This window comes from Sapajus apella, unplaced genomic scaffold (assembly GCF_009761245.1).
Source record: "Sapajus apella isolate SASKATOON/1434 unplaced genomic scaffold, GSC_monkey_1.0 scaffold20, whole genome shotgun sequence".
Classification (NCBI taxonomy): Eukaryota; Metazoa; Chordata; class Mammalia; order Primates; family Cebidae; genus Sapajus; species Sapajus apella.
In genome coordinates, this window is record NW_022436960.1 from 11,909,434 (window position 1) to 11,936,617 (window position 27,184).

The 27,184-nt window shown below is 49.3% G+C and overlaps 1 protein-coding gene and 1 long non-coding RNA gene across 6 annotated transcripts in view; one reads left to right on the forward strand and one right to left on the reverse strand.

Annotated features, from left to right (window-relative positions):
• CCDC88C (coiled-coil domain containing 88C) overlaps nt 1–27,184 on the forward strand; it is a 150,101-nt gene that overhangs the window by 50,431 nt on the left and 72,486 nt on the right. For 4 of the 5 annotated variants that reach the window (XM_032287622.1, XM_032287624.1, XM_032287627.1 and 1 more), the window contains exons 4-6: nt 9,200–9,269; nt 25,362–25,420; nt 26,550–26,633. In XM_032287622.1, the coding sequence (XP_032143513.1) occupies nt 9,200–9,269; nt 25,362–25,420; nt 26,550–26,633 (213 nt within the window). Of the gene's footprint in view, nt 1–9,199; nt 9,270–15,741; nt 16,507–25,361; nt 25,421–26,549; nt 26,634–27,184 lie in introns of those variants that run through there. The other variant, XM_032287626.1, reaches the window with a different exon arrangement.
• On the reverse strand, nt 20,162–20,501 carry LOC116557878. Its single transcript, XR_004271739.1, has 2 exons — nt 20,365–20,501; nt 20,162–20,205 (listed from the first exon to the last, which is right to left on the reverse strand). It is a non-coding gene; the product is annotated as an uncharacterized LOC116557878 (long non-coding RNA).

A 27,184-nucleotide genomic window follows, 5' to 3' on the forward strand; every position in this document is an offset into this window, starting at 1 on the left:
AAGCTTTTTTTCCCCACTCTGAAATGTTTTTAACTTTTGCTAACAGCTACAGGCTGTGAATCTTAAGGAATATGGTGGCAGATTTTGCCAGGTTTTAAGGCACAGGAATTAGCAGAGAAAACACCCTCCTTGCAGTGATAGATCGGAGCAGTCAGTTTTCAGGTCTTGGTTGCCTCGTCAGCGTGGAAGAGACAGGGAAGACGCCTCCTCCACCATAGAGGTTTTTAAAAACTGTGGACTCAATATACATTTTGAGGAATATTTTCAATTTAACTTTCCCAACTATCAGCCCAGCACGTTGGCTCACACCTGTAATCCGAGCACTTTGGGAGGCTGAGGTGGGCAGATCATGAGGTCAAGAAATGGAGAACATCATGGCCAACGTGGTGAAACTACATCTCTACTAAAAATACAAAAATTAGCTGGGTGAGGTGGTACATGCCTGTAGTCCCAGCTACTGCACTCCAGCCTAGAGACAGCAAGACTCTGTCTCAAAAAAAAAAAAAAAAAAAAAAAAAAAAAAAAAAAAAATTTTTTTTTTTCCCAGCTGTCATTATTAGCAACTTTTCGTCACTTTGGAGTGGGGAACTGATTGACACACACAGTATGGAAAGTGCCACAGAAGGGGGCAGGTGAAGAAGCATTAGGAGTTTGGGGGAGAAAAAAAATCGTTGACTGCCTGGAGGAGGGGGCATTTTAGCTGAGCTTTGGAGGGAGGGAGGGTAGAGTCTGGCCGGTGGTAATCTGGGGTTGGGGCTGTGGGAGGAAGGGCACCCTGTGGGACACGCAGAGAGTGTAGGTAGTTCAGCTTGATGCTCATGGTAATGGAGGGGTTGACTTGCTTTCCACACTTAGCAGTGAATCCATTTCCTGGCTCTGTCTGTCACGTGTCAGACTCCTAAGCATTCTCTACAGCCCAGCCCAGAAGCTGCCTCCTCTGGGAAGCCTTCCCAGACTTACCTGGGCAGTTTGGCAGTACTCCCTATACTGTGCTACCATTGGCTTCCTCCCTCCCAGCCAGGCTGCTCAGCTTGCTGCAAGGTATATGCAGGGTGTGTCTTCCGAATATTTGAACCCCAGACCAGACCTAAAGGTGTAGAAAGTGCCCTGGCTTTTTGCTTCAGGGAAGACAGTGTCTAAGGTGTGCTGGGCGCACCTGCGAAGCTGATGCCACTCAAGCCTCTGCTGTTTCAGTCTTGACTGTGAGCATGTGTGGGCCAACGGCAGCATTCTCTGTGCTTTTGCTCTGGCTCTGTGGAAGGCTCTCTTTGCTGTTTGGACCATCTTGGTCTCCTTGACAACCATGAGTGTCACCTCCATCCTTGGATGCCTGTGCTGAGCTTTCGTCTGAACTTTTCTGGGATTTCCCTGTCATTTACTCTGCATTAGCAGCTCCCATCACAGCACCACGGAGGGGCGTCCCCTGGGCCTAAACGCTTGGCTTTCAGCAGCATTTATTCTTCCTTCCTGGTAAAATAGCAAAGCCGTGAGATTCAGTTTCATTTAGAAGGAGAAACATAATTTCTCCCATTTCTTCATGAAATCATTGTTCTTGGTCCAACAATCCTAGTGTTTCCAGTGGATGCTGAAGCTAACCCTGCCGCACACGCAGAGGGCGGTGTTTCCAGTGGATGCTGAAGCTAACCCTGCCGCACACGCACAGGGCGGTGTTTCCAGTGGATGCTGAAGCTAACCCTGCCGCACATGCACAGGGTGGTGTTTCCACCTGAATCATTCCCAGGACCATTACTGTTTTTCCCACCTGCAGAGAAAATGGCCTTTGTGATGGAGCAGGCACAGAGGTTGAGCCAGCCCTGGCAGGATGTGAAGTCTTTGCAGGAGGCCGTTACTTTGCCTCAGGTGTTGAGTGGGCCTTTTCTGGGACCTCTGAGCCTCTGTCTTCATGGGGCTTGTACCCTGGGAGTCAGCCTTTCCCCCAGGACCCCTGTGCCCCATCACTGGTTGCAGGCTCCTTGGGTGCTTCTGGCTCTCATCCATTCTTCCCAAGCAAGAGGCTTTGCTTCTCCTGATGAGAAGCTGCTTGGAGGTGCGGATTGCTTTCTGTGGGTATTTTTTAAAATGACGATCTACTTCATTCCCCAGCTTGGATAGTTGGTGAATTGTCTCAGAGGGAAGAATGGATACATACACACACACACACACACACACACACACACACACACACACACACTCTTTAGGTGATGTCTTGCTCTAGGGAAGAATGGATACACACACACACACACACACACATATATATTTTAGATGATGTCTTGCTCTGTTGCCCAGGCTGGAGTGCAGTGGTGTGATCTCGGCTCACTGCAACCTCTGCCTCCCAGGTTCAAGTGATTCGCCTGCCTCAGCCTCCCAAGTAGCTGGGATTACAGGCATATGCCACCATGCCTGGCTAGTTTTTATATTTTTAGTAGAGATGGGGTTTTGCCATGTTGGCCAGTCTGGTCTTGAACTTCTGACATCATATGATCCACATGCCTTGGTCTCCCAAAGTGCTGGGATTACAGGCATGAGCCACCATGCCCAGCCATATATATATGGCCATATGTATATATGTCATATATATTTGTATTTTAAGTGGATTTGTCATGTTCACAGCTGAAATACCTGGTAAATAGATGCCTTGAGTGGTCTATCTGGTCTCTGTGGGAATCTTTCCAGAATATTTAGAAAATCCTGCGGAACTTGCTCTTGTCCTAATCACTCTAATAAAGAAAATTCTGTCATTTTAGCGTAATATATTTCCTTTGAGGTTTTGTTTTCTTTTTCAACATACATTTCCTACTATGCATATAATTACGTGTCTTTTTACACCTTCGAGCTTTCTTTGCTGCCTTCCTAAATGGGACGAGTGGCCATAGCATCCACGACCTAACCGTTCCCCCAGACCTAACCGTTCCCCCAGCGTTACTTTGCAGCAAAACTGTCAGAGTGCTCTTCTCTAATCTCACACCTCTTTCATGCTTCCGTTTGAAGTTCTGAGGAGGATTAGGGCCTTTAAGAGTCTGTGATTGATGGGCTGACTGCATAGTGAATGGTTGACTCAGAATTGGGGTCCGTATGCTTGTTCTCAGAGGGGGACTGAGGATGTCATTTAGGGTACTCGCAAACCAAGGGAGAGGGTCCCAAAAGAAAGTGGGGGCTCAGTTCAGGGCCTCTAAGACATTCAGCCCATGGTGAACATGGTTGAGTGGATGCAGTGTTTCCAAGTCCCAGATCGAGACGGGCTGGAAAGGAATGAAGTGACATGTCCCCTAACAGTGCAGGTGTTATATAATGGCCTGTGTTTCTGTAATGGCCTCAATCGGACAAAACAGAAAATGAGCTGCTTCTACAAGCCCCAGGAGCCACACAGGGCCACATCGGGTGTGAGGGGCCACCGTAGGTGGAGAAGGGAGGCCCCCTTCCTTGGGTCCTTCCAGCCCAGTCCCATCCCGCCCCGGTCCCTGCTTGCTGCACTGGCTCCAGGCATCTGCCTGCCACTCATTCTGTCCTTGTGCCTCTCAGGAGGGCAGAAGCCCCAGCAGGGCGGCCCTTGCTTGGGAGGGGTGAGATGTGAGGGAGCTGGGGGAGAGGAGGAGAGCACTTAGGCTGGAGGGGACCATAGGGTGCCTGTGACCTTCTGGAGCCAGCAGTGACAAGTGCTTAGCATCAGGAGCTCAGGGATGCCATTGGCCTGGACTCTGGTCTTGTTTGCAGTGGCCCCACCACCCAACACGGGCCTCACTCCCTGACCAGGCACCTCTGCCATCTGACATCATCCTCCCCTGTTGGAACTTCATCGCCTGTGAAGCCTGGATTGGGACACCTGTATCCTGTGTTTTGGGGACAGTCCTCATTTCTCCACAAGAACGTTCATGCTTGTCCCCAGTGGGTTCAGAATCACCTTCCTCTTTGGTTCTGTTCTTAGAACTCTTCACCTAGGACCTTGGAAAGCCAGTGTGACCGGCCTTGAGACCCCGCATGCCCAGGGCCACCCTCAGTTTGCCTCCTGTATCTGGGTTGGTAGCTGAGAATGGAGACCTCGTTGACACCATTTGCAGACACAGCTGCTACCCCAGGACCTTCCTGCTGGAGTGACAGACGATTCCTGAGACGTTCCTGGCCGGCCCTTCCCCTCCCCCATGGGTGTGGCACCTCCTCTAGGGCTACTGATAAGAGCCTAGATTTTGGATTTGAGACCAGGGTAGTGTCGGGTGGGTGAGCCCTCTCCCCTTTTTACATTACAAAGTGCTTTTCAGCCTTGCCCTCTCCCCTGGGAACTCCAGTAGCCCTTGCAGCACCCAGAACACAAATGCACCTGCCTCTGACCCTTTGTTCGTTGACTTTTCTTTTGGTTTGTTTAAAGCATTTAATTGGCCGTGGAGTCATTCCAGGATGCAGTTGGCACACTGTCATTTATGAAAAGCCAAATCTTATGTTAGGATCCGAAAGCAAAGCTAGAGCAGAAGGCGGAGGAATGGGGAGGAGTGAGGGGTGCGGTCTACCCTGGATTGCGGCGCTGCACCCCGCCGTGTGCTCTGAAGGGGGGTTCCCTGGGAGGGCGGTACCCCAAGCCTGACTCTCCTCTCCCCCGTCCATCAGACCACAAGGACCAGTGACAAGACAGAGGCCTCAGCGAGGCTGGTGTGTGTCCCTTGTCCCTCAGGCTTGCCTTGGCACCTGTTGCTGCCGTTGCAGAGGCCAGAGTGACTCGAGGAGGGCTCGTTGGCAAATTTGGGGGCCTGTCTGGAGCATCACTGGGCTTGCACTCTACAGCCTGGTGTGGTCCTGCCTCACCCGTAGCTGGCCGGGGTGTGACCAGGTGCCCTGGCGGGACGGCATCAGCTGCGGCCTCCAAGTGAGCGGTTTTCTGTCCTGATGCCACGTGGGAGGGTCCCCTCATCAGCAACCTCCTCACGTCCCTGCCAGACTGAGGGCTGGCTCCGAGGCCCCTCTACCCCACCACACTGTCCGAGGGGGAGGGCAAAGGTCTGGTGTTGAGGCCCCCGCAGCCACCAGCTGCGTGTGGCCTTCAGGGCAGTGTAACTCTGGAAATGAATTTTTTATTTTAGTTCATTTAAATTTAAAAACTGGCACTCAGTTTAGTTGTAGGAAAACTTTTAAATGTGTTTGGAACAACCTAGGAATGCAAATTTACTTTTTCTTTCTTTAAAAAGATTTTCTTAAAATTATTTTTTCTTAATCTCAGCATATTTTACCTCCGACAAATGTACTTTTTCAACTCTAGATTTCATGAAATCTGGAAACAGGTATTTCCAGTGAAAATGTAGCATATGAATTGAGATGTGCTGTAAGTATAATATACACTGATTTCAAAGACATTGTATGAAAAAAGAATGCAAAGCCGGGGCGAGGTGACCCTAGCACTTTGGGAGGCTGAGGTAGCTGGGATTGCCCGAGTCCAGGAGTTCAAGACCAGCCTGGGCAATGTGGTGAAACACCCTCTCTACCAAAAATAAAAAAAAAGAAAGAAAGAAAAAGAAATGTAAAAGATCTCAATACATTTTTATGGCAGTTGTGGGTTGAAATGATTGTATTTTGGTTCTATTGACTTAAAATTGAATATTTTCACCCGTTTTTACTTTTTTAAAGGTGGCTAATAGGAAATTTGAAATTAGTATGTCTCAATTATGTATACTGCTGGACAGCCCTGGCGTCTGAGCCAGTTTTTGCCGGAAATGTGATTGATGGTTCTTTAAGGGGGACAGGTAATGGCTTGGGAGTGGCTTTGGCTGTAGGATTTCATCTTGAGACCCATGGTGTTTTGAAAGGAACAACTCAGACAGACATTGTTCGTTCCTAAAACGTTATTTCTTAATTGCACAAATGACACGTTTCTTGTGGGAAAACTAGAAAGTACTGATTAGACCAAATTGAACATCCTGTTTTGGAAGGAGAAGACATACATTTTCTAGCAATATTTCCAGCTGTATTTTGCTTAGATTAACGTTTGCATAAAAATAACAATTTGCGTTTTTTGCAATGACCTTCGGATTATTTCAAAAAACAAAACAACGAAACAAGATGATTTCATATATTGCATCTCACTTATAAACATGTTGACCCGGCTACAGGGCTGAGCTTGGGCACATGGCAGGAGAAAGCCAGCCAAGAGTTGGAAAGGGGACTGTGGATGCTTTGCTGGTGATGACCTTTGTTCTTCCTTGGGTTGGCTGGAACACGAGTATAGCCTTTTTTTTTTTTTTTTTTTTTTTGGAGACTGAGTCTTGCTCTATCGCCCAGGCTGCAGTTCAGTATATTGCAGTGTCACAATCTTGGCCCACTGTAACCTCTGTCTCCTGGGTTCAGGCGATTCTTTTGCCTCAGCCTCCTGAGTAGCTAACATTACAGGCATGCACCACCACACCTGGCTAATTTGTGCATTTTAGTAGAGACAGGGTTTCACCATGTTGGCCAGGTTGGTCTTGAACCCCTGACCTCAGGTGATCCGCCCACCTTGACCTCCTAAAGTACTAGGATTACAGGGGTGAGCCACCGCACCCGGCCTGGAGTATAGTCTTGAGGCCGAGAGGGGCAGGCCAATGTCGTTGGGCACCCTCCTTTCACTGAATAAGTTAGCCGGAAATTAGATTTCACTGATTTTACTTGTGTATTTTGCGGGGGGTGGTAGAGCAAGGGTGTTAGAACCGTCTGGCAAACTCATGCACTTAAGAGAGGATTTTTTTCACATTGACTTTTCCCAAGCCCTAAAGGAGGACTGAGGCTGTTCAACAATTCACACTATTGTCCAATGCGGACAGATATTTGCCAGCTGAGACATGTTTGAGAAAGCATGAGCCATCGCTGCATATGACCCTGGATAATGGAGAAACGTGATTCCAGCATTGAATGGAAGGGGGCTGGTGTGTTCTGGAGTGGGATATACCTCACGGTTTAATATCTCCTCCCGCAGTGTGGACACGAGCCACAGACAGTAAATGGGGGGCGATAAAACCACATCTTGTAAGTTCTCTGCAGGTGTTGGCCTCTCCTGGCACGTGGCATAGGCCCCCCATTCTAATCTGACTCAGAGATGGTCTGAGATACGCACCTGGGCCATGTGGGCTGTGTAATTACCCCCTCTTCTTCTAGCGCTGGAGATTCCGCCTGTTACGCAATAGAGTGACTTGTGAAACCAGTTGTGTCTCAACAGAAACATTTTCCAAAAGGCCTAAGAGGAGCTTTCTTGGTGAAGAATTTCTATAGTGGTCACTTTTAGAATAGTTATGAAACCCACTCTATTCTTTGTCTTCCGTAAAATTGGATTTTTTTTTTTTTTTTTTTGACAGACAGGGTTTTGCTCTGTCACCCAGACTAGCGTGCAGTTGTGCAACATAGCTCACTGCAGCCTGGAACTCCTGGGCTCAGGCAGTCCCCCGAGTAGCTGGGACCACAAGGGCTCAGTGCCACACCTAGCTGATGCTTAATTTTTTGTAGATAGGGTTTTTCCTATGTTGCCCAGGCTGGTCTCGAACTCCAGGCTCAAGCCTCCCACCTCAGCCTCTCAAAGTGCTGGGATTACAGGTGTGTCCACTGTGCCCTGCCAGAACTGGAATTTTAAGATCTCCTTATTTGTGAATGACATGGTGCATCTGGGCATGGAAGACTGATTTGCCCCGAGAAATGCTCAGGGATGTACGTGGTGGGCAGGTCTGTGCGCAGGCTCGCTGAGGAGAGCCTGTAAAACGGACCCAGACGAGGGAGCCTGATTGATAGCAGATGGCTGGGCCTTCTCTCCAGGCCCGTTGGCGTGAGGGCCAGAAGGCAGCTCGCTGCCTGTGCCCCACCTCTGGCTGTGCAGAGCAGCTCTGATGTATCCCTCACTAAGGAAGTCCGTGCTGTAAAGGAGAGAAGTGTCCCGTTTATAACTTGTGAAAGATATGCGTAGTGCTGGATCCTGAACCATCAGATTAGAAAGGCTCAGTAGCATCTCTTTAATATTTATTCCTTGTTATTGTTATTTTTCTTTTTTGGGGACAATCTCCGTCTGTTCTCCAGACTGGAGTGCAGAGATGTTAGCTCCTTGTACCCTCGACCACCCGGGTTCAAGCGATCTTTCCACCTCAGCCTCCCAAGCAGCAGGGATCCCAGGCATACGCCACTATACCTGGCTAATTTAATTCGTGTGTGTGTGTGTGTGTGTGTGTGTGTGTGTGTGTGTGTGAAGATGGGGTCTTGCTGTGTTGCCCAGGCATATACCACTATACCTGGCTAATTTAAGAGAGAGAGAGAGAGAGAGAAGATGGGGTCTTGCTATGTTGCCCAGGCTGGGTCTCAAACTCCTGGCCTCAAGCAAGCTGTCCTCTCGCCTCAGCCACTTAAAGCATTGAGACTGCAGACAGGAATCATAGTGCCTGGCCTCCTAATTTTTGAATTGCTCAAGCCATACAATAAAAATAAGAATATCTTTTTTTTTTTTTTTTTTTTTTTTTTTTTTTTTTTTTCCCGAGACGGAGTCTCACACTGTCGCCCGGGGTTGGAGTGCAGTGGTGCAATCTTGGCTCACTGCATACCTCTGCCTCCCAGGTTCAAGCGATTCTCCTTGCCTCAACCTCTCAAGTAGCTGGGATTACAGGTGCCCACCACCACACCTGGCTAACATTTTTGTGTTTTTAGTAGTGGTGGGGTTTCACCATGTTGGCCAGGATGGTCTTGATCTCCTGACCTCGTGATCCACCCACCTCTACCTCCCAGGGTGCTGGGATTACAGGCGTGAGCCACTGCGCCTGGCTGAAAAATAAGGATATCTTTTCTGTTTTTGTTTTTATTTTTTATTTTCCCATGCTGTTGTCATGATGAAAATAAGGATATCTTTAAAAAGGAGACATCCTTCTGCCATCCTAGCATGCCGTACATCACCTTTTTTTTCCGAAGGCCTCTCTACCTATGTAGACATAATTTTAGCTTTTATTTTCTTTTTAAAATACACTTTTTCTTTTTTCATAACCCCATTAAATCTCTTGTAGACATACTTTTTATTTGCTAACTGTCAAGACAGAAATACAGTGAGGCTTTGGCTTTTGAGTTTGCGTTTTACGTGCCCCTTGCTGTCATTATTAGCACCTTCGTGGTCACCCAGGTGGCTGCGCACCCACCCAGGGGCTTCATTAATTGTAATTTACTTAATCCCTCTTTATTTTTGTTTCCGGTTCTTAATGGTATCTTTTCCCCTTTGTTTCTGCAGGAAGTTCTCCAGCAGCTGATTGTAATGAATTTGCCCAATGTTTTGATGATTGGCAGAGACCCACTATCTGGTGAGTGAAAGCCGCCCCCTTCCCCCCCTGCAGTGCCCGGGCAGTGCCATCAGCTTCGGGCAGCTGTTGGCCATAGAGCTCTGGCTGCCAGCTTGGGCCAGCACAATGAAAACACGTGATCATTTTGGTGAGATTTTAAAGAGTGAGGGTCCATTACCCTGAGGCATTCAGCCAAGAGCACATTTCTTCCTTAAGAATGAAGCCTTCCCAATCCCTCAGATGTGTGTGCCGAGGCCGACGAGGCCACGGCCTGTTCCTCCTGGGAAGATGGGTCTGGGTTTAGGTGCCTGAGTCGTACGGTCTGGTGGACTCACCCCCTCAGTAAATGTGGAATCAGCTGACACCATCAGGGAGTGTGGCACCTTAGACAAGAGAGTAAGAATCTCTTTAAAGAACTGACATTTGTCTTCACTGGGTCCCACGAGCCTTCATTCATGCTCGGTGACGGAGCTCATTGATCTCTTAGGTCTCCCTGCTGGACTCGGCTCTGCTGGCAGATATGGGTTCTAGGTCCCTGCAGTCTCTGATGCTCAGTGTGAGTTTGAAAGACCAAATGAGGCTGAGAGCAGTAGCTCATTCCTGTAACCCTAAAACTTTGGGAGGCTGAGGGAGGAGGATCACTTGAGTCTAAGAGTTTAAGACCAGGCTGGGTGACATAGTGAGACCTCATCCCTAATTATAACATTTAAAAAAGAAAGACCACGCGAAATTCCTCCTGGCATCTTACAGAAAGTCAGAACTTAATTTACCTGACAGATAACTCCCTGGGTGCGTTAAATGGAGCGATGCCTTGCCTTCCTTTCACGTTTGCGTGTGTTTATCTGCATACATAGCGTGTGGACAGCAGCGGCTTCCCTGTTGCGTGGGGGCACTCTTTCTGGGCTCCAGCTGGCTGAGGTGTCCGCCTTTTCTGTGCATGAGCCAGAAGGAGAAACTTCCTGGGACCCCAGTTAGTCTTCAGTGCTCTGGTCCGTGGGCACTCACCGCCTTACGTGTGGACTCTACAAAGGCCACCCCTGGCCCTCCTGGTGGCCCGTGACAGCAAGTGCCCTCTCCCACTCCATGAGTTAGTAGAAGGCAGCCTTTGGTTCTGCTGCCTTGCCGGCTCTCCTGTGGGGCCATGTGTGTTCCAGCTTTATTTCACAGCTCCCCCAGAGAAACGCAGGGGTGCCAAGTGCAGTCCATGTTGGCCACAGCCCTGGGCTCCAGGGGCAATGGGGACTCTCATGATTTCTGGTAACTTCAGGGAAGTGGAATCTCTTTTGCTGAGCAGAACCGTGCTGCCTTCCTGGTTTATTTGGGGCTGGTGTTAGGGGAGGGGATGAGAGAGATGCCTGCAGAGGCTGGCAATGGCTTAGTCCTGCTGTTTGCCTACCCTGGGGACAGTGGAGGACAAGAGAGGAGGACAGTCACTCCCTAGCAAGCCCAACCTGTGCTTGGCACTGAACATGAGTTAAAGATGGAATGAAAGGCCAAGCGTGGTGGCGAGACCTATCTCTACAAAAGATAAAAAAGTTAGCTGGGCATGGTAGCATGCAGTTGTAGTCCTAGTTACTTTGGGAGGCTGAGGTGGGAGGATTGCTTAAGCCCAGGAGGTTGAGGCTGCAGTAAGCTGTAATTGTGCTGCTGCACTCCAGCCTGGGTGACCGGCAAGACTCCATCTTTAGTTAATTAAAATTTGTTTTGAAGGAATGAAAATGTGCTTCTGGGGTGTGGCTGCGCCCATATCCGTTTACGGTGAGGGAACTGAGGCTCAGAGGGCTTGGGTGCCATGCCCTTGGCCAGCTGGCCTGTAAGCAGAGAGGCTGATTGGAAACCTTTTCTGTCCGCCCCCACACCTCAGCCCCTTCTTCTGTCACACACAGACATCTATGGGTCAGGTAGAACTGTAGGCAGTTGCCAGTATTCAGCCTTTTGTGACCAGCAAAAACGGCAGTTGTATATGGTTGACCCTAATATGAAACACATCCTTCTCCCGATTATCCTCACCCCTACCTTCAGCTCCAATGCCACCTGTGTAACTTGCCCCTGTTCCTGCTGGTGCTCCCCTTGTCTCATCCCGCAGGTGTCTCCCCTTCCACTGCCATCTGGAAGCCTGTCCTCTCTGTGCCCCGCTGCCATCAGGCACCTCCCAACACCACAGACAGAGATTGTCCATGGCAGAGAACGTAGTCCCCACCTCGGGTCTGCTGCCAAACAGAAACATCTGTAGAGATGTGGATGCTGATATTTTTAAAAACAGCTTTATTGAGGTGTCATTTGCATGCTATAAAATACACCCTTTGTAAGTGTGTAGTTCAGTGATGTTTTTCATAAGTGTATATACAGAGTCGTATAACCCTAACCACAATCCAGCTTTAGAACGTCAGGGGGAAGCTGGTTTTGGACTGTTGACAGGTGAATTGAATGTCCCCAGGACCACCATGGTATATACTCGGCCCATGTGGATCAAAGAGGTTCTGGTCCCAGCTCCAGAGGTGGAGTTGGAGAAACTGGACAGTGAGCTCTGGGAAAGTGAAGGGTGGGAGTAACTGTCCATCACCGAGGGCTCGCAGGGCCCCTGGGCTGCGCTGACTGACATGCTGGACGGCGGCCTCGGCAGGCTGCACATGCAGGGCAGTGCATCGGGGCTGGGGGTCCAGGAGCTGGGTGCACGGACGGGTAGTTTTGACAGGGGCCCCAGGGTGCTCTGACAGCAGAGGAGGCTGGCACGGGACATCCAGCAGTAGGAAGATGCAGACACCAGTGCCGGGGGCAGAGAGAAGTATTTATGAAATAGCATTTTCAGTTTTAAATTGTAAAAATAGATGTGTGAAGCTTTTTTCGTTTCTTTTTAAACAAATAACAAAGTTGGTGTTTTTATAATTTGTGTGGTTGCCTGGGCTGGGTGGGCGTGTGCTTTTCAACTAAATCTGTCCCTGCGCGTGTGAGGGTCTTGCTTTGTACTCTTTCCGGTGGATGCCGACATCGTACTATTTATAACTTTATTTATTTATTTTTTTTTTGAGAAGGAGTCTTGCTCTGTCACCCAGGCTGGAGTGCAATGGTGCAATCTCAGCTCACTGCAACCTCCGCCTCTTGGGTTCAACCGATTCTCCTGCCTCAGTCTCCCGAGTAGCTGGGACTACAGGCATGCACCACCACATCCGGCTAATTTTTGTAATTTTAGTAGAGATGGGGTTTTACCATATTAGCCAGACTGCTCTCGAACTCCTGACCCTGTGATCCTCCCCTCCCAAAGTGCTGGCATTACAGGCATGAGCCACCGTGCCCGGCCATTTATAACATTTTGTTGTGTGGGGTAACTTTTCTGTTTTGGACACATAACATCACAAGCTCCCATATTTCAGATCCCAACACAGCATCGCTGTCCCCCAAAACAAATGTCCTAAAAGACCCTGGGAGGCTATGCATTTGTCCCCTTTCTCTGACCTGAAAAACGGAGGTGTCACAACTTAGTTTCTCTGTATGCCTTACTTAACCTCCCACACCCATCAGACAGAAGGGTGTTCACTCTCCTACCCTGGGTGGCCGTCAGGGACAGTGCAGTGACTAGGAAACAGTACTTCGTGTACTTAAAACTGTGTTTGAAACCTCTCCTTGGCATCTACCCTTCTTGGCCCAAACTCCTCACCACCTTGTGCTGTATCCGCCCCGGGGCCGTCTCTGGGTTTCTGCTCTGATGGTGCTGTGGTTTTGCAGCTCACTCTCAGCTGTACCCATGTCCATGGGGAGGGGGTCTGTCTGGTGACTCACTGCTGTAGTCTCTGTTTCTCTGAGCATGGCCTGGGCTCTGACTGGACCCTGCTTGAACCCCGTCCTCACTTTTATATGATGGCTCATAGCAGAAGAGGCGGGCACCCATAGTGGGGCAGCGTGCAGGGTTCTGGGCCTGAGTGGCATAGAGTGTCCTTTGCTTTGTTTCCCCTCAGTGCCCCCCTAGCTACCCTGCGTTGTCCTGGCTGCTCCCCAGGGCGGTGTCCTCACCCCTGCCCCCTGCAGTCTGCTCCCAGCATGGCAGCCCGAGCAGCCTACTCCTCATCAGCTGACTGTCACTTTGCAGCCCCCTCTGGGCGCCAGGGCCTGTGCGCTGGCTGTTCTGGTTGCCAGCGAGCTGTGTGAACCCCTCCTGTGCGGCCCTGCTCAGTGTGGCCCGGTCGTCTTTGTCCGCTCTGCTTTCCTCCCTCCATACCTTTCGGCACCTGTGACTATGCTGTTCACTTACTTTTTCCTGTCTGTGACATCGCATACTCTTCCCCGTCTAGGGTGCATGCTCTCATGAGAGCAGGAACGTTAGGAATTTTGTTGTCAGTGCATTCTGAATGGATCAGTGCCTGGCACGTAGTAGGTGCTCAGTAAATCTAGCATCCATGCAGGGCGCCCACCTTTTGTCCTTTCTCCACTTTGTTCCTCCCTCAAGCTGGGGCCCCCAGCAGGTGTTAATCACTTGCTGTCACAGATAAGAAGGCCATTTGTCAGTGGTCAGGGTCAAGTGAGATTCCGTCTGCGCCTAGTATCATGTCTCTGTCTCCCCTAGGCCTGAGATGACCCCCTGAAAACCACCTTCGCCATCTGGCCAGCCGTGCAGCTATTAGACATTTTCTGTGGTTACTGATGAGTGCATTCTACAAGAAGCCTATGAGAAACAGGAGCTCTCGCCTGTGCTGTCTGAGCAGCAAGGGAGGGTGTTGGGTGGAGCTAGACGGGCTCCGGGGTCCCTCCAGCTCTGGCTTCTCAGCATCGTTCTCAGCAGCCAGGCCTGTCACTGTGCCACATGCACAAATAAAGACTAGATTTGTCTGACAGGAAGCCAGGGTGTTAGCAAATTACTTTCTGCGATGAATCATAGGACAGTCGTGCTGGAAGAGAGCATTGTTTTGTCTTCCAGGGTTTGCATCCAAGTGCAGTAGTGGCTCCAGACTCACACATTGCCGGTCCCACCGAAGCCGTTTAGAATGGAAGGGAACGAGCCATATAGATGCAGAATCTCAGCCCAGAGAGCGGAGGAGCTTGTTCAGAGACACACAGCATGGAGGTCCCCCTAGGTGAAAGATGGATTTCGCACCATAAATTGCACAGGTGGCTACTTTCATGGATAGTTGGCCACTGGTTCCAAGCAAGAGGGTCACCGTTACCGGTCTGCCCCGATGTTTCTTACTTTCTAAATGCCAAGCATGGTTCCTGGGAGCCCGGGAGGAGCTGCGACTCCATATGTACACCCGCAGGGTCCTGTCTGTGAATACCACTGGAATCTTTGGGAATATCCTTGGTGTTTCAGTAATTGCTCTTCAGTGGCCTGGCCCTTTGTCTTATGTTTTCTCCCTCTTATGGTGGTTACAGAGGGAGAGCATTCCAGCTACAGAAGAAGCACCCCGAAGAGTCAGGGTTCTGTGCACACAAAATGCTCTGACCGACATTCCTTCTTAGCTGTATTTACTGCACTGGCTGAGGAAGTCAGAAGGCCAGATTTCTGACCTCCCCAAATAATACCCTTGCATCCTTCCTCGTCTAAGCTGGCTGCTTGAACCCCTAGGCCAGAGGCTCACAGAAAGAGCTCAGCCCAGTCCCCTCCTTCAGCTCCCCTCCGCTGGTGAGATGAACAGGCTGCCTCTGCTCAGGAAGCCCCCAGTCTGTGTTGAGGCAGGAGGGGAAGACAGAGTCTACAGTGACATTTATTCCAGGACAGAAGATGGTGGGAGAACGTGCTTCACAGCCAGTGCAGGGGGCCTGATGCGTTCTGCTTAGATAGGTCAGGAAGGCTTCCTGGAGGAGGCAATATCTGGGCAAGGCCTCGGACAGAGAAAGCAAGGAAAGGTGTTCTAGGTGGAACAAGCTCAGGGGAGTGGAAGTTGGCTGGGAGTCCCATGAGGAGCCGCAACCCTGGGGCAGAGAGGAGGTCTTCTGTGACAGCTGAGGTTTAGGTTTCATAGGCCAGAGGAAACAGACCTCCTGAAACTCCTTGGAATTTAATATTTAACCCTCTCAGTTTTGACTTGCTCTCCTCCTAGGGTATCCTTGGAGTGCTTTTCAGATCCCATGGAAACGTCTCTCTTGTAGCCCACGTGGTGTAGCCCTGCCTTCCTTCAGAGGGCCCCGGGAACTTGTGAGGGCTGGGTGTGCCTGAGGCTTGCTGACCTCCACCTTGGCAACCCAGGCACAGGCTCAGACTCTGGCTTGTGGGGAGCAGTCCTCCTGCTGCTGAGATTGCGCTTTTAAAAATTAAAAGTGGGCGAGGTGGCTCACGCCTGTAATCCCAGCATTTTGGGAGGCCAAGGTGGGTGGATCACGAGGTCAGGAGTTGGAGACCCACCTGGCCAACGTGGTGAAACACCGTCTCTACTAAAAATGCAAAAATTAGCTGGACATGGTGGCATGTGCCTGTAATCCCAGCTCCTCAGGAGGCTGAGGCAGGAGAATTGCTTGAACCGGGACCCAGGAGGCAGAGGTTGCGGTGAGCTGAGATCGCACCGCAGCACCCCAGCCTGGGCTACAGAGCGAAAGCGCTGTCTTCCCTGCCCTGCTGCCCTCCCCTGTCCCGCCCTGGCTCCAGCCTGCTTGCTGTGTGGTGTGGAGGCCCAGGGTCTGCCACTCAGGCTTAATGAGCCATTTTTGTGTTCTTTTCCCCTACCCTTGTTGTTTTCATTTTATTTCTCCTGGCCCATATTCTCTAATCCTGTGTACAAATGTATATGTATGTATATATGTAACTTTCATATTTGCAAAAAAAAGCTTGGGGCCTTTGAATGGGAGGGAAGAAATAAGTAAAGAAAGAGAAAACTAATCTTGCAGGCATTTTGATTGTTCTAAAATTTCCTCTTTCATGTTTGAGAGAGAAGTTTTGGAAAAGCAACCAAATGCTGTTTCAGACGACCCTGATTCCGTCCTGCTTCTTTGCTTCCGTGCTGCTTGTTGGATCCAGAAGTGAGGCCTCCAGCCCGTGTGTGGTGCTGGGGCACGTGAGCTGGGAGCCAGGAGCCGGGACTTTCCTTTCCCAGGAAGGTGCAGAGCTTGGCTGACACCAAGCCCAGGCCAGCGTCACAGCACAGCCCACATGTCGGCCTCTGGGCACCCGCCGCTCTGCCTAGAGACCAGACTTTGTTAGTAAACTTCCTAGCGATGGCCTGGGCACAGAGAGAACGCACTGCTGGCTGCCACAGCTACACCATGGCTTCCAGCATGCTTGCTCTCTGTGGCCACCGCCATCTGCAGAGGAGGGAAGAGATGCTGTTTGTCAAAGGTCTTTAGGTTTGAGTTTTCCGCCTGGCGGTTGGGAGGGACCCTTTCCCAGAGTGTCCCCTACCTGCCCTCACTCTTCACCCCTCCCAGGGCAAACTCTGCAGGCTTTGGCTGATGCTGCTTTTCTGTCCTTCAGTTGTTTGGTACTGGGAAATGGATTCGCTCTCAGCTTCTGCAGCCGTGGCAGGCAGGTGGAGTAGGAAGTCATTTTTGGGGTGAGGGTGGTCCAAGGGGCTGTTTCAAATTGTTCTACATGATCTGGGGGCAGCTGTCTTCTGTGGTGCCTGGTGGTACTGGGGGGGTCTGTGAGGGTGGGGCCAACTTGACACAGGCAGCAGAGGGACACAAGGATGAAGGGCCACTGATCAGGGTGCCGCGGAGGCTCCCGCACCATTCCACACAGGCCTGTGGCTTAGTGCCTGCCAGAGTCCATGGTTGATCAGTGTTTGTGCCTGGTTATGTTAATGCCGGGGTGGGGGCACATGTGGTGACATGAGGATTTCACAGGGGTCGCTCCCTGGAATGTGAGCCCGTGTGTAGAGGTGCCTGGCTCCTTCCCCGTGGGTGGGAACACGTATGATGGAGGGTCCCCATGTGCCCACCCATGGTGAGTTCTCCACCTCTATTATTCCTCAGCACTGCCTGGGAAGTACCCCTGACTGTTAAAATAATAGTGAACAGCTCTTCCCATTGTAAGCTGAGCCCTGAGGAGGCCCTCAGGGCTGTGCCCGCGTGGGTGAGTGTTGGGGTGTGCCTGTACACTGAGGAGAGAATACAGGGTCGTGTTTGTTACACTGCTGTTTTCAAATCACTGTCAGAGCCTTGTGAGCATCTTTATGAAATAACTGGTTTTTAAGTACAAAACCAGGGACAGCAGTTAGTGGTTCACACCAGCGTGTAAGCCAGAAGAGAAGAGAATTATGAAGCACACATATCTGTGCCGTAGAAGAGAGAAACTGAAACTGCTCTCTTTGCTGTTCTACCCAAGCACTTGATGCTAACAGTTACCACCACCCAGTCAGCGCACGCTGGTTGAATAACCTGCATGGGGCCACGGGGATCAGAAGTGAAACCGCGGAGTTTCCCGCTTTAGAAGGAAACGTAGTTAAGCTAGGAGACGGTAGGTGGTGGTGGACCCGGGGGCAGATCTTAGTTCTGTGGCTCAGCCTTTCTGAGCTGCATTCTTTTTGTTTCTAAGATGGAGCTCATAATAATGCCGCCTTTGGGGGATTGCTTTTGGAATTAAGTCAAATGGTAGCATGCTGTATGTTAAGGGGCAGTAATGGTGGTCTGTTGGCGGGAAGGGCAGAATTACCTCTGCAGAATACAGTCAGTCCTTCCAGGTTGTGAGGGTTAAACCCTGAGCTTGGCTGGTGATTTGCAGGTCCTAGACCTCTGAGGTTGTGGGGAGCTGAGTTAGCAAGTCAGAGGAATCAGTTTCACTGTTTTATCTCTGACCTAGTCATCTGTGCAGAGAAATCACTGTGCCTTCAACCCCAGCAAAGGGCATTCAGTTTGGGGCTGGAAGGGCTCCCTCTTGGAAAGGGATGCTTGCCTGCCATTGCGTAAATCTCCAACTTCACACCTCCATCATCATTTATACACAACAAGGTTTAGTTTCTGTGTCCAGAAATCAGAAAGTGTCTTCTGTCCAGATGTGGTGGTTCACGCCTGGAATCCCAGCACTTTGAGAAGGCAAGGCAGGTGAATCACTTGAGGTCAGGAGTTCGAAACCAGCCTGGCCAACATGATGAAATCCTGTCTCTACTAAAAAATAAAAAAAAATTAGCCAGGTGTGGTGGTACGTGTCTATAGTCCCAGCTACTTGGGAGGCTGAAGCAGGAGAATTGCTTGAACCCAGGAGGTGGAGGTTGCAGTGAGCCGAGATCGTGACACTGCACTCCAGCCTGGGTGACAGAGCAAGACTCTGTCTAAAAAAAAAAGTGTCTTCTGAACATTTGCATGGCTACATCTTAAAGAACCAAAGAGTGGAGTCAAAAAGGACTCTTCAGATTATATACCAGTCATGGAAGGAAGATAGGTTTTGTTCCATGTGTCAACGCCCGTTAACTGATAGTCCGTAGAGTGCTGTGTTCAGAAGGATTCTGAGGCCTAGTTCCACCCCGACGTCAGAAAGTTCTGTGATTGACTAATCATGTCCGCCATGGACTCAGGATTAGCAAGTCGCAGAATTTTTAAACCTTGATGTAATGTACATTTTAGAGGATGGTGTATTTTAATTGTCCGACTACGTTTCTATCCTCACATATGCCCTTGCTAATGTGTGCTGTCATGCAGTTTCCCTTCTGTTTTGGAAGCTTATTGACGGTTAACGTTCTGCAGTTTTGTCTATAGCTCATGTTGGCCTGTCAGCATTCCATTTCTGCTAAGATAGGCTGGGGTGAATTTCTTTGTGTCAAGACTCCAGGAAACAGGTAGTAAGGTAAGGTTTTTCTTAGACTCAGCTATTGACTCAGGCCATCCTGGGATTTCCCCTGGGGTTCTCCTGTACTCGAGAGAGTGTAGATGTGGGTTAAACGTGGAGTGTGCCTGGTCTGCTGTTTCTCGATCCCCGCCCCCAGTGGTTGCTTGTGACTTTTTTGGTGTAGGAATCCACGTCGCTTTATAACCTGCCCCTGTTTCTCCCTCTGAACACACCACCTCAAGTAAGTGTAACCACAAAAGCACTTAAATCATTTTTTTTTTTTTTTTTGAAGTGGAGTCTTGCTCTGTCACTAGGCTAGAGTACAGTGGTGCAATCTTGGCTCACCGCAGCCTCTGACTCCTGGGTTCAAGCGACTCTCCTGCCTCAGCCTCCTGAATAGCTGGGACTAGAGGCGTGTGCCATCGTGCCCAGCTAATTTTTGTATTTTTAGTAGAGATGGGGTTTTCCCATGTTGGCCAGGCTGGTCTTAATCTCTTGACCTCGTGATCTGCCCGCCTCCACTTCCCAAAGTGCTGAGATTACAGGCGTGAGCCACCACACCTAGCCAAAGCGCTTATAATTTGACAAGCGGCGTGCTTTCTTACCTCTCAGCCTTCACACATGCTGTCCCCTAGGCCTGGAAAGCCCACACTTGCCTATCCAATTAGTCTGTCTCCTCCTCATCTATGGGACTCATCTCAGAGGTTATTCCCTTTAGAATCCTTGCCCTGAGGCTTGCTGCAAATTAGAAGTTCCTTTCCTGGTTCCCATAGTATTAGCTTTCAGATTGCAGATTTGGCTTCCAGCACATAGTAGGCACTTGGCAGGGAGCTGTCTGCAAGTTTGTTTCTTCTTGGCCTGCTTGCTTGTGTCATTGAGCCAGTTCTACTGGCAAGGATCCAGGAGGGAATCTTCTGTTGTGTTTTGAAACTTCAAAACCCACAATCTGGTAGATTTATGGAAATAGCAGTTTTTCTTACTACTGAAATCCTAAAAGAAATTGGCCATCGGCTTCTCATAGGAAATGAGGAAACTTCTGCTCCCCGCCCTGAGCGCTTTTAAAAAACTAATTCGTAGGAATCTGTAGGGTGGGGATCACGGGATGCACTTGTTATAGGCATAAGGTTCTGTTCACTCAGCCTGGTGAGAACCAGCACTGCTCTGCTTCATTTGAATGAGGGCAGAGGTGAATTTCTTAGTAATCTGTTAATCACTGAAGAGTTTATTTTTATTTCCATGAATATTTCTCTAAACTTAATTCTGTACCTTTAAAACCTTTTGCCAGGCCAGGCGCAGTAGCTCACGCCTGTAACCCAAGCACATTGGAGGCCAAGGCAGGCAGATCACCTGAGGTGGGGAGTTCAAGACCGGCCTGACCAACATGGTGAAACCCCGTCTTAAAAACAAAAAAACAAAACAAAAAAAAACAAAAACCTTTTTCCCTTCTGTTGCAAACCTTAGCAAACAGGAATCCATACTCGTCTAACCAGCGCTGTGGATCAGATTTAGTGTTTTCTTGATGTCTAATGGGTGTTGGGATGAATGAGGGAATGAATGATTGACTCAGGATTGTCATTGTGTGTGATTGCAGGGTGCTGAGGGTGCTGAGAGAGTCAAACCCTTTGCTCTGTCACTGAAAGCCTCGGAATGTAGTTTGTTTTTGTGGGTTTTTTTTTTTTTTTTTTTTTCCTTTTTTTGGCGACGGGGTCCTGCTGTGTCATCCAGGCCAGACTGCAGTGGCACAAACAAAGCTCACTGCAGCCTCAACCTCCCAGGCTCAGGCAATCCTCCTGCCTCAGCCTTCCAAATGGTGTACCACCAGGCCCGGCTAATTTTTTTTTTTTTTTTTTTTTTTTAAATAGAGACGGGGTCTCAGCTGGGTGCAATGGCTCACACCTATAATCCTAGCACTTTGGGAGGCCAAGGCGAGCAGATCACTTGAGGTCAGGAGTTCGAGACCAGCCTGGCCAACATGGTAAAACTCCATCTCTACTAAAAATACGAAAATTAGCCAGGCGTGGTGGTGGGCGCCTGTAATCCCAGCTACTTGGGAGGCTGAGGTAGGAGAATGGCTTGAACCCAGGAGGCGGAGGTTGCAGTGAGCTGCGTTTGCACCACTGCACTCCAGCCTGGGTGACAGAGTGAGACTCCATCTCAAAAAAGGGAAAAAAAGAAAAACAGGGAGTCTCCCTATGTTGCCCAGAGTAGCCTTGAACGCCTGAATGTAAGCGATCCTCCTGCCCCAGCCTCCCAGAGTGCTGGGATTATAGGTGCACACCACTGCACCTGGCCTTAGAGTGTAATTTTGAGCCCTCCGGTGTGTGCAGGGTTTGTGCAGGGCTTCTGGTCTCTTGCTCTCAGAACGTGATCAGTGAGCCTCTCTGGCACTTGCCGTCCTTTTACTTTGCTGTTGTAATCTGCTTTGGGCTGGGGAAATGGATCACCAGAGTTGTCTAAATGACTGTACAGTAAGATGTAATTAGCTCCTTTGAGGGCTTTGCTGTGAGTAGAGTACATGAAGATTTTCTGTGCTAACCCTGACTTCTGTTCGGGCTGATCTCAGGCCCTTAGCGTTTCAGCTCCTCTAGTGGGTACAGTACCAGGTGAGTAGCCTTTCAGAAAGTGAGTCTCATTATAGGAAGACAAACCAGTGATGGCTGGGAAGGGTCTGCGCCTCTAATACCCAGCACGGGCATGTGAGGAGCACTTGTCAGTGATCTGTGGGCTGACAGAAGGGAAAGGGGGAGGTGGGTGACGTGGGCTGAGCCGGCAAGCACTGTCAGAAAGACTGATTGGAGGCCTTAACACTCATGTGGGCGTTCCCTTTTCTGTCTCTTTTTTTGAGACAGTGTCTCGCTCTGTCACCCAGACTGGAGTGCAGTGGAGTGATTTCAGCTTGCTGCAACCTCTGTCTCTCAGGTTCAAGCAATTCTCCTGCCTCAGCCTCCCAGGTAGCTGGGATTACAGGTGCCCGCCACCACACCTGGCTAATTTTTGTATCTTTGGTAGAGACAGGGTTTCACCATGTTGGCCAAGCAGGTCTTGAACTCCTGACCTCAAGTGATCCTCCCACCTTGGACTCCCGAAGTGTGGAGATTACAGGCATGAGCCACCATGCCTGGCCTTTTTTCTCTTTATCAAAACTAAAATTAAGTGGCTGATTAATAGCTCTGTGTTAATAAGGAAGTGAGCCACTGTAGTGATAATTAGTCTATGGATTAGAGTGTCTTGAGCCAAATAAAAGACCTCAAGTAAAAAAAAATACTAAGACTTTGAGAATTTTTCAATTTCAAATACCGACGAATTTCTACATTTAGTAGTAGAAGGATTTAACCTCAGAACATAGCTTTGCAACACTGAGCCTTATTCTCAGGTGTGTTCTCATATCAGGAAAGTGGTCTTAGCCCTGCCCCATGGCCCAGCCCACCAGTCTCTCTCTTCCCTGCCTTCAGGCTGGTGGGGGCAGGTCGGGGCATAGGCTGGGTTTCTGGTTCAGTGAACTCCCAGATCCCAGTTCTGAGGCTTGACAATGATGTCACTATCTCAAGGAAAGCCAATTTTAGCTATTTCTCAGTTGAGGGTCTTAGGAGAGGTTGCATATTCACTGCTTATGCCCAAGGATCTGAAATGAACTGCAGCGTTGGCTCTCAGGATGGCGTTTTGGTTTTTTTCATCCCAGCCGTCTTTGATACTTTGGGCCACTGTATTCCAGTGTGTGAGTTGGTTAAGTATTTTAAGAGAAGAAAGCTTTCTGGCATGTCCTTTCATCCTCAAAGATGATAGGATTTAATGAAAAGGCAGAACACATAGTTTTTTTGTTTGTTTGTTTGTTTTTTGAGATGGCATCTCACATTGTTGCCCAGGATGGAATGTAGTGGCACAATCTTGGCTCACTGCAACCTGCAGCTCCCTGGTTCAAGTGATTCTCCTGCCTCTGCCTCCCGAGTAGCTAGGACTACAGGCACGCGCCACCACGCCCAGCTAATTTTTGTATTTTTAGTAGTGACGGGGGTTTCACCATGTTGGCCAGGATGGTCTCGAGCTCCTGACCTTGTGATCTGCCCACCTCAGCCTCCCAAAGTGCTGGGATTACAGGCGTGAGCCACCGCGCTTGGCGTTTTTTTTGTGTTTGTGCTTGGTTTTTTTTTTTTGGAGACAGGGTCTTACTCTGTTGCCCAGGCTGGAGTGCAGCGGTGCAATGATGGCTCCAGGCACTTTTTTTTTTTTTTTTTTTTTAAATGAAACAGAGTCTCACTCTATTGCCCAGGCTGGAGTGACTCAATCTTGGCTCACTGCAACCTCTGACTCACTGGTTCAAGCGATTCTCCTGCCTCAGCCTCCTGAGTAGTTAGGATTACAGGTGCCCACTACCTCACCCAGCTAATTTTTTGTATTTTTAGTAGAGATGGGGTTTGACCATATTGGCCAGGCTGGTCTTGATCTCCTGACCTTGTGATCCACCCACCTCAGCCTCCCACAGTGCTGGGATTACAGGCGTGAGCCACCACACCTGGCCTGGTTTTTTTTTTTTTTTTTTTTTTTTTTAACCTGAAAGGGAACACTGCACATTTCATAGATGTGGAAACTGAGGCTTAGAGACAGAGTATGGCTTGTGTGAGTCACACAGCTCCTGGGTGACCAAGCCAGTTGTCTTGAGCCCAGGTATTCCTACTGCTGTTTAAGTATTTGAGATAGATAAACAGGTGAAGATGCATTCAGCCTCAAGCACAATAAAAAACACAGCTTGGAATGACGAAATAGGATTTTTGGCCTGACAGAGTTGAGAAGGAGTGGTAGGGTAAGTGTTGGATAAGGGTCGGAAAATGGGGATCACACGTATTTCCCATGATGAAATGCTAGAGCCTGTCTCCGGGGCAGTTCATCAATATGAAAAGCTTAAAAAGGAATGCATAAAGAATTAGCTGTCACAATACTCTTTATAACATTGTTTAGATTGAAATATTTTAGTTGGGCATGGTGGCTCACACCTGTAATCCCAGCACTTTGGGAGGTCGAGGTGGGTGGATCACCTGCGGTCAGGAGTTCAAGACCAGGCTGGCCAACATGGTGAAACCCCATCTGTACTAAAAATACAAAAATTAGCTGAGCGTGGTAGCACACATCTGTAATCCCAGCTCCTCAGGAGGCTGAGGCAGGAGAGTCGCTTGAACCCAGGAGGCAGAGGTGGAAGTGAGCCGAAATTGAGCCACTGCACTCCATCCTGGGTGACAGAGTGAGACTCTGTCTCAAAAAAAAAAAAAAAAATTAAACCTCTGGAAGGGGATTGGTTGAAAAAGTTAGTGGCATCGCTTTACAAAGTATGCAACCATCAGAAAGGTGTGGTGGCTCACACCTGTGATCCCAACACTTTGGGAGGCTGAGACGGAAGGATCACTTGGGCCCAGGAGTTGAGGACCAACCTGGGCAACATTATGGGACCCTGTCTACAAAAAATACAAAAGTTAGCCAGTTGTGGTGGTGCACACCTGTAGTGTCAGCTACTCGGGAGGCTGAGGTGGAAGGATCGCTTGAGCCCAGGAGGTGGAGGCTGCAGTGAGCTGTGATTGCACCACTACACCCCAACCTGGGCAGTAGAGTGGGACCCTGTATCCAAGAAAAAAAAAAAAAGGATGTCTTTATGTTCTCTGGAATTTACTGTAGAATACTCCAGCTAAACAAATTTAAGAACAAAAAGGGGAAGGAGGAGTAAGAGGGAGATGTGTAGAATGTTGATAGCATGAGGCTGGGTGGATTGTGGAGGTTCGTTATACTGTCCTCCTGTGTCTGTTTGAAAATTTTCACAGTAAAATGGGTAAGGTTGTATACAGCCTTACTTAGAGTCGACTCAGTGTTTCCTGTGGGAGTTGTTCTCTTCCATTGTGTACTTTGCTTACTTGATGCTCTGAAAAGGGATGCTGATGTCACAGTTCATTAATTATCATGGGGAGATATTTATGACATAGTTGGAGTGGGACTTCAAGTAGTTAGATACAGAATTCTCATTTGGTTTAAAAAGTAAATAAGGCTGGGTATGGAGGCTCACACCTTTAATCCCAGCACTTTGGGATGCCAAGGTGGGTGGATCACTTGAGGCCAGGAGTTTGAGACCAGCCTGGGCAACATGGCACAAACCCATCTCTTCAAAAAATACAAAAATGAGCGGAGCATGGTGGCATGTGCCTATAGTTCCAGCTACTAGGGAGGCTGAGGTGAGAGGATCACTTGAGCCTTGAGAGGCCAAGGCTGCAGTGATCCGTGAGCTTGCCACTGCACTCCAGCCTGGGTGACAGAACGAGACCCTGTCTCAAAATAGAAAGTAAAGAAAGCCACACGTGGAAGCTAGATGGAGTGTATATGCCTAAGTGAATGTCACTGAGTAGAGAAATGATTAAGATTTATCTGATATTAAATGTGTTGCTCTCTTGATCTAGGGAAGAGCATGGAGGAAATCAGGAAGGTGCTGCTGCTGGTGCTGGGCTGTGCCGTCCAGGTAGGGACTGGGCAGCGCAGGGACCTCCCCCAGCCATCTCATATTGGGTTTGTGGGACTGGAACCAGCCCTTACCTCAGGTGGGAGGATGCTCCTTTCAGTCCAGTATGACAGAAGGCCACTGGGTTCCTGGAAGAGAGTGGCCATTGTTTTAGGTGGCAGCTGTTTCTAGTACTGGGGCACCTTGGGCAGGAGGCGAGATGGTGATCCCTCAGGCCAGGGGACCAATAGCAAATTGCCCCCAGAGTAGGAACCACCAGAGCAAGGATCTGCAAACGACAGTCTGTGGACCAGATCTGATTTGCTGCCTATATTTGTAAATAAAGTTTTATTAGGCTGGGCGCGGTGGCTCACACCTGTAATCTCAGCACTTTGGGAGGCTGAGGTGGGAGGATCGCTTGAAGCCGGGAGTTTAAGACCAGCCTGGGCAACATAGTGAGACCTCATCTTTACAAAAAAATATAGAAAACATTAGCTGGGTGTGGTGGCGGGTGCCTGTAGTCCAGGCCACTTGGGAGGCTGAGGCAAGAGGATCACTGAATACAGGAGTTTGAGGCTACAGTGAACCATGATCATGCCGCTGCACTCCAGCCTGGGTGACAGGGACACCCTCTCTCCAAAAATAAAGTTTTATTGGAACACAGCCTCATGCCTGCCTTTACATATTGCCTGTGGCTGGTTTCCCACTACAGTGACAGAGTTGAGTAGTTGTGACAGAGACCAAATGGCTCACAGAGTCTAAAATATTTACCATCTGCCTTTTCGCTCATGAAGTTTGCCACCCCCTGGCCTAAACCAGGTGTTCTCCGTCTTTATGTAGTTAAGAATCACCTGGATAGCTTGTTTAAAATGAAACGTTCTGTATTCCACCCTGGTCTTTTCGATCTGGGAGGGGGCTTAAGGATGGGAGTTTCAAGAGCAAGCTCCCCAGGTGATTCTGATTAGGTGGTCCTGGCAGCTACTAAAGAAGCATCAGCTTGAGGGCTGCTAGGAGGGCGAGAGCCCACTCAGTTATGAAGGAGAAGCTCAGGTGGGTAGTTCATTTTGAAACTGTGGTTCTGTGGCTAGGGTGGCCTCAGCTTCGCCCTCATTTGAACAGTGCTTCCATTAACATATATAACCCTCCACAGTGTGAGAGGAAAGAGGAGTTCATTGAAAGGATCAAACAGCTGGACATCGAGACCCAGGCTGGCATCGTGGCCCATATCCAGGAGGTAGGCACATGGCCTCGGGGAGGGCTCAGCCGTGGACCACTGCTCCCGTGGTAGCTGGGAGGCAAAACCTCTCTAAGAGTGGAACGTTTAAAGAATACATCACCCATCACGACTTTGCTAATCTTAGGTTTCAGACGCCATAGACACATTGATTCTATTTGGAAAGATAGCCATCAATCAGCTGGATAAAATAAAATGGGAGTAAAAATAAAAATTAAAAAAAAAAAAAACACCTCAATCAAGTCATCTTTTGTCTCCTTCTTTTTGCCTAATATGGACTCAGACTATTTTTAAGAGCTGTCAAGTGGTTTAGGCTCAGAATTTGATTTACAGGCCCTGAAAATGTATTCTGGCAAATGTCACCCTGCTCTGAACCGTGGATCTTTATAGAGAGAGTCTCTGCTTCTGTCAGTAACACGGCAGAGACAAGCTGACACCACTTGAGAATCCAAACCAGCGAGTCCCAGAAAGGCTGTCTTGGGAGACTTGGCCCAGCCCCAGCTCAGGCCCCCAGCAAGGAGTCGGGAGGGCTCTGTGCTGCACGGCAGCGG